The sequence below is a fragment of the Cyprinodon variegatus genome, unplaced genomic scaffold (genome assembly GCF_000732505.1).
Source record: "Cyprinodon variegatus isolate N-32 unplaced genomic scaffold, C_variegatus-1.0 Scaffold760, whole genome shotgun sequence".
In the NCBI taxonomy this organism is placed as follows: domain Eukaryota; kingdom Metazoa; phylum Chordata; class Actinopteri; order Cyprinodontiformes; family Cyprinodontidae; genus Cyprinodon; species Cyprinodon variegatus.
Window position 1 is genome coordinate 114,697 of NW_015151213.1, and position 6,449 is coordinate 121,145.

At 37.1% G+C, this 6,449-nt stretch overlaps 1 protein-coding gene across 2 annotated transcripts in view; it reads left to right on the forward strand.

Moving 5' to 3' along the window:
* The first annotated feature begins 1,507 nt into the window (after positions 1-1,507).
* Positions 1,508-6,449, forward strand: part of fam76b (family with sequence similarity 76 member B) — a 6,700-nt gene continuing 1,758 nt past the window's right edge. The window contains exons 1-9 of one of the 2 annotated variants that reach the window (XM_015395788.1): positions 1,508-2,017; positions 3,282-3,346; positions 3,431-3,485; positions 4,022-4,177; positions 4,266-4,465; positions 5,072-5,122; positions 5,227-5,304; positions 5,385-5,523; positions 5,601-5,702. In XM_015395788.1, the coding sequence (XP_015251274.1) occupies positions 1,931-2,017; positions 3,282-3,346; positions 3,431-3,485; positions 4,022-4,177; positions 4,266-4,465; positions 5,072-5,122; positions 5,227-5,304; positions 5,385-5,523; positions 5,601-5,702 (933 nt within the window). In that variant the 5' untranslated portion in view covers positions 1,508-1,930. The remainder of the gene's footprint in view (positions 2,018-3,281; positions 3,347-3,430; positions 3,486-4,021; positions 4,178-4,265; positions 4,466-5,071; positions 5,123-5,226; positions 5,305-5,384; positions 5,524-5,600; positions 5,703-6,449) is intronic. The other variant, XM_015395789.1, reaches the window with a different exon arrangement.

Sequence of the window (6,449 nt, forward strand, 5' to 3'; positions counted from 1 at the left end):
TTAATTCATTTTTTCCCCACCTGCATATTCAACTTTACTGTTGGATGTCAAACTGCATTAAACTATTTAATAAAATTCATGCTTGCATTGCTTCATTGAAATTGGACAGGAGAACGATCCCAGGGAATCCCTGTGATCCAGAAACACCGATTGTACGGAGTGGAATTTGGTCCATAATTGTTGCAGCAAAGGACACGTTTTGTTAACGAAATTTATATATGTAGTCTATATGTATATATATATATATTTTTTTATTCATATTTGGTTCTCACCTGCAACTACATTTTTGTAAAGATTTGAATAAAGTTAAAAGAAAATAAACCGTAGCTATTTTAGCTACGTTTTATTATGCATACAAATTTTTTAGAAGTCCAAATTTTATTGCCTTTTGTTCTCTCTGTTCTACTCATCACTAAAACACATGAAATAGACTGCTGTTAAATTCTTGAAGATAGGGGAGATAGGGAAAATTGTCAAATAGAAAATCACTAAACATTACTGATACTGTTTATTTCATCCTTTATTCATCAGCCTGCTTTGTGTTTATATGGCTTATTTGTCACAATTCTTGTATCTTTATTTTTATGTTGTTCAAAAATTAAAAAACAGAAAAATCTATTGAAGTCCTGGATCTTTTAAAATATTTTTAAGCTAACTCGCTGTTTTGTTGTTGAACTCGCTCTTGGACCACAATGAAAGGAATACTTCAGATGTCTAAAACAGTGCATATGAAAAAGCTGAATGGAAAAATACATGTTTTTGCATGAAAATGCGACTTGCACAGCTACAATTCACATCATTTAGAGCAAAATGCAGCACCTGGTTAAACTCTGTAGAGAATTTCAGGCAAAAAAAGTAAAGAGATAAATTCATAAAATTTGAATTAGCCATATTGACACAATATGATTTGAAGTTTTTTACTCTATCGTTTTTTCACCCCTATCGTAGCATATACGCTGTATGCTCTGATAGAAACACCTCAACTAGTTTAATAATCCCTGTATGTGCATATTTTAGGTGTGGTTTTGATCTATTATGTCAGGTGCTGTTGCATTTTTATTTTATATGGACCTTTTTGGTGTCTGGAATATATTGATTGAACAAGTCCAAACCAAACTTTGCTTTTCATAGAGAACTTGACTTATCACTGAAACTTGAAAAAGACCAGATTGCTGTTAAACTCTTCAAGATGGTAATGTTCATAAATCATATAAAACAATACTACAGTCTTTACTGACTTTTTTTTCAATCTTTATAATGTTATTGGCTGCTTTACATTGCTTTTTATTTGTCATAAAGCTTGTATTCTTTTATATGTCTGCTCTCCAAACTAGTTTAAACTGCTAATAACTTTAAATCACATCTGTTGAAGTCTCTTTTAAAGCGGTTTTAAGTTAACTCTCTGACGTAAGAAACTATGCGGGCCGCTGATTGGCTGTGCTCGTTTCAAACCGTAAATCCCGCGGACGGATGTTGTGTCGCGATAGGTTTCCTTCCTTCTTCGGGAGCTCTCGGCCTCTTCCGGTTTACACGACAGAGGGAAAAAAAAAGACACTGAAAACACAAGGAAAATACATTTTCTCGGCGATAACAGCGCTAACTGAACTGATTGGAGTTTAATGTTAGAAAGGATTCGCTCCGACTTGACAGACTAAAAACCGAATAGAAGCCACGGCGGCAGGGCGACGCAGCGAATAGAGCCCCGGATATCAGGAGTTTATTGTTCTTAGCTCGCTCACTCCAGCTGAGCTATTTCTGTATTTGCCCTGAGCTACGTAGCCGTAGCCGAGCGGGCTAACCGTCGGCCAGCGCTGGATGCCAACGCGGTGTTTGTTCCCAACTGAACAAACCGCGCCGTTGATTGGTACAGTTCGCTGCCGGATCTCGGTGTTCCTCGGCTAGCTCGGACGGCTGCTCGCCTCAGGCTACGATGGCAACGTCCGCTCTGTACGCCTGCACCAAGTGCAACCAGCGGTACCCCTTCGAGGAGCTGTCGCAGGGCCAGCAGCTTTGCAAGGTGTGTGAGAGGGAAAAGGAGACAAACAATCACGACCTTAGGAGTGTGTTTCTGTGCGGCTGTTTTGTTTAGGCCACCTTAGAGAGATTTAGCAAGGACTCGGATTATGTAATGACTTGGAAAACGTCCATGTGAACGTAATGTTCAGTTTTATTACAGAGTTGTAGCGTTGTTACCACACCCCGACCTGCTACATACTTGGTAACCTGTTCCTTAATGTTCATCTTGTTTTATACGTGTTACTCTTGTAGTGCTGTATGGAACCGATGAGGATTAATGGCCTTTTTTAGTCAGAAAAAAGCCTTATATAATTTCTAAATGTCAATAATTAGCCGTTACGAGTTAAGATTTAAAATTGTATTTATTTTACCTCTGATCACGCGTGGATCATTACCCCAAAAGCATAAGATCAACCAAAGAAAGCTTTAAGAGACTAACATTATTCTTTTTTTTAAATGTTTTTATGACAGTAAACCAAATAAAGTAAACTACTTATGTCAAAGAGTCATTAAAAGATAAGAAAGGGGACTCTCAGCAAATATTGGCATTAAAAAAAAGATTAATAACTTGTTGGATTATTGTTGCAGAACAATATTCCATTGGCGATGTATTTCCTCCCTCCAGCCCTCTAGGTGGCGCTAATACCCTTATGGTGGGTTTGCTGCTGATAGACTTGCAGGCAGTAAGCAAATCAATCCTGTTGCCAGATTTGTATATTATAACAGAGAAAGAAAAAGCAATAAAATTGCCAATGGTCAGTTTTGTCGGAAAAAAAATCGCTTGATTTTTGCCAAACATCGCAAATCTCTAAACAATCCCTCCCTCCTTTATATGATTATAGGTATAAAGGATTAAGATCTCTAGAAAAAAATTTCAACAAGAAAAATGTGTTGAAATATTTTTTTGTAATTAACTCTTATGTTTTTATATCCGAACTGAATGCATTGAAACCTACGTAATTTTTTAACTGTAGCTACATGGCTTTCCCTGTGGCTTTTTAAATAGGGAAATTATAGACTACAAATGTATCAATTCTAATTCGATAAGGCTAATATGTTGATTATTTTTGATCAGAGAATGAATCCGAAAATAAACTCGCTATGATCAAGAATAGACCCCCTTTAAAATATTCCTCATTAGTCACACAAGATGTACCTTTCTACCAGAGTTTTGTTTCTGCATTTCTCTTGTAATACCTATGAGTCAAATCTTTGTTTGAAGAGGATATATTTAAAAAAACAAAACTTTTTTTTCGTTGTTGCAGGAGTGTCGCATTGCACACCCAATCGTGAAGTGCACATACTGCAGATCTGAGTTTCAGCAGGAGAGGTGAGACGTGTTCCAACGTTTTAACTTTGGATTTAATTTAATTTATTTTTTGTGGTTTAAACCCATATTTCTGTTCATCTACAGTAAAACGAATACGATCTGCAAGAAATGTGCGCAGAACGTCAAACAGTTTGGAACGGTGAGTAGTAAATAGAATTCCAGCTGCAGCTTCAGAACCAGTCGTCCTTGAACCTCTTGTTCCTTTCCTTTGCCTTTTTTTTTCTAAGTGAATCTGCTCAAGATGCCCCAAATTAATTCAATAATGGAAGGAACTACACAGTTTGTGGGGAAAACTCCAGATGTCTAAAACTCTACATTACTGTTACTGAGGGAGAGTCATAGGACTTGAAACACAGCAAAAAAAAAAAAAATGACCAAAAGTTTTCTCCTAAAAACCAATGTTGCACAATGCACAAGTGCAATCCAAGCTACAAACAAATCACTTAGCTTGATAACTGGTAGACAGACATTTTTGTTTGCATTGAGGATTTTTTTTAGAAGCCAACTGGTCAATCTAGAAGATGCGAGTGTTAAAAATATAATGCAGCTAATTCCCTTTGCTAGACGCAGCGAGAGAAATGCAATTTAAAAAGGAGTTGTGTTGTACTTTTCCGCACGCTTGATCACAACAAAGCCATTGACTGTTTTTTATTCAGATTTTTCTATTTTTTCCAGCCCAAACCCTGCCAGTACTGTAACATCATTGCTGCTTTCATCGGAACAAAATGCCAGCGCTGTACTAACTCGGAGAAGAAGTATGGACCCCCGCAGACCTGCGAGCAGTGCAAGCAGCAGTGCGCTTTTGACCGTAAGGAGGAAGGCAGAAGAAAGGTGAAAAACCTTCTCTTTTTTTTTCCTTTCCCACTCGTTCGTGACCAGCGGAGTCTCATTAGCCGCCTTCTTTTAACTTGCGTTGCAGGTGGATGGCAAGCTGCTGTGTTGGCTCTGCACGCTGTCTTACCGCCGTGTCCTACAGAAGACCAAGGAACAGAGGAAGGGCTTTGGCTCCTCCAACTCCTCATCCCTGAATGAGAAAGACCACCACTCCAGATCACATCACCATCATCATCACCACCATCACCACCACCACCCGCACAGACACAGCAGTTCCCACCACAAGTAAGGTTCCATCCTCACCCCAAAGTTTACCAGAAGATTGCCATCTTATGTTTGTATGATTGTACTCTCTCGATCTTTACCCTAAATGAGATATTTCCAAAACTAGGATGCTTAGGACTGTCAACGGAACAAAGCAACCTTACTGTAATTCAATTGGTCTGTTATCTGCTTTATTGCTTGCTTTAAATGACATTTATTGGCTAAGATAACTTTTAATATAAACATAATATGATTTTTTTTTTTACTGAAAGTCAGTAATGTAAATAAATGCAAAGTTTGTAATTGTTCCACTCATAGATACGTCATTAGATTCTCATCAGTTAAAAATCAACTTAGAGGTCAGAAATGCAGGTTAAAACTTCATAACAATAAAAATCGATTGATAAGATCAGTTAACCCTATTTTATTTTATTAATCAACAATTTGTATCTATAATTCATATGTTTTTGCTGACCCTGTTTAAAAAACATCTCACTGGTACAGAGAATTCATTATTCTGAGTCTTATCCAAATGTTTTGGCTGCATTCTTGGCTCATCTCTAATATATTAGAGTAGAAAGTTTGTTTGATCAAATGCAGTTTATTAAGTTTATCCATCTTAAACAGACTGAGTGGGAGCTTGAGCCCTGAGCAAGAACCAGGATTGTGGAAGCAGAGGTACAGCTGCTCTCCTTTCACCCTCATGACAGCTACTACATAAAAAAATTTTTTACATTTGATTCCTAATCTTCACGCTGAAATTGTCTTGTGTTCCTTTGCAGCCATAAATCGTCTTCAATCCAGAAGGAGACTCCAAAGAAGAAACCAAAACTGGAGATGAAGCCATCCAACGGGGACAGGTGCTCCTGGCATTCGGAGTAACGAGCTTGACTTTCCAGCTTCATAACCCGGCTCATGTCCGTCTCCTCTTTCAACCCAGCAGTAGTTCAATCACCCAGTCCATGGACTCTGGTGGGACAGACAACTTCATTCTCATCAGCCAGCTGAAAGAGGAAGTGATGTCATTAAAGAGGCTCCTTCAGCAGAGGGATCAGACCATCCTTGAGAAAGACCGTAAGGTGAGTCCCCTCCAGAAGCTGAGCTGCGGCACCAATTAAATGGATGCTAAATGTTGCCTTGCTTGTTTCCCTTCTAGCTCACGGAGCTTAAAGCAGATTTTCAGTACCAGGAGTCAAATATGAGAGTGAAGATGAACCAAATGGAGAAGTCACACAAAGAAGCCATGGAGCAACAGCAAGTAAGATGGTGGAAAAACAAATAGTTTGGTCTTAAATGGGTTGTTTTGGCTGACTTTAAACATTTTCCAAACATCCTGATCAGATCCCTGAGTTATAGAGGACCAAGATATATCATGGAACACATAGATGGGAATATCCCAGTAGTAGCTGTGACAGTTATTTATCTAATATGTGTTTAAAATATGAAGTATACTGTTAGACTGTAAAATGCAATATTGAACAATTAAATGTCCAATTAAAGAATTAAACTGCTGAAACAAAATATTTAATGTAATAAGAAAAATACACGTATATAAAAATGCTTTACATCACGCTACAGTTTGGAACAAATATAGACTCAAGTGATTAAATGTATTTTTAGGTAGTTTTTTTTTTTTTTTCCTTTGGCAGATTATCTTAACTAACATATTTTAGAAAATGTTCTTACTTAGATTTTATTTTTTTAGGTGTGTAAAAAAGATCTTCAGGCTGCGAAAATAATGTGGTCCAGATCATTTATTTAATGAAATAATGAAAATATGGCCTATAAAATCTGCAGCTAGTGGTATTACACAGTAAGCCAGTTTATCAGTTCTTATTAGTAGGGCTGTTCATTGAAGAAGATTTTTTAAGAAATGAAACCTGATGAAAATAAAACTTTTCTACTTAAGGAGTTCTGCATTTAGCAGACTGAAAGAGGAATTCTTTTTAATTATTATTTAATATATTATTAAAAAAAAAAGTGTGTGTGTGTGTATATATATATA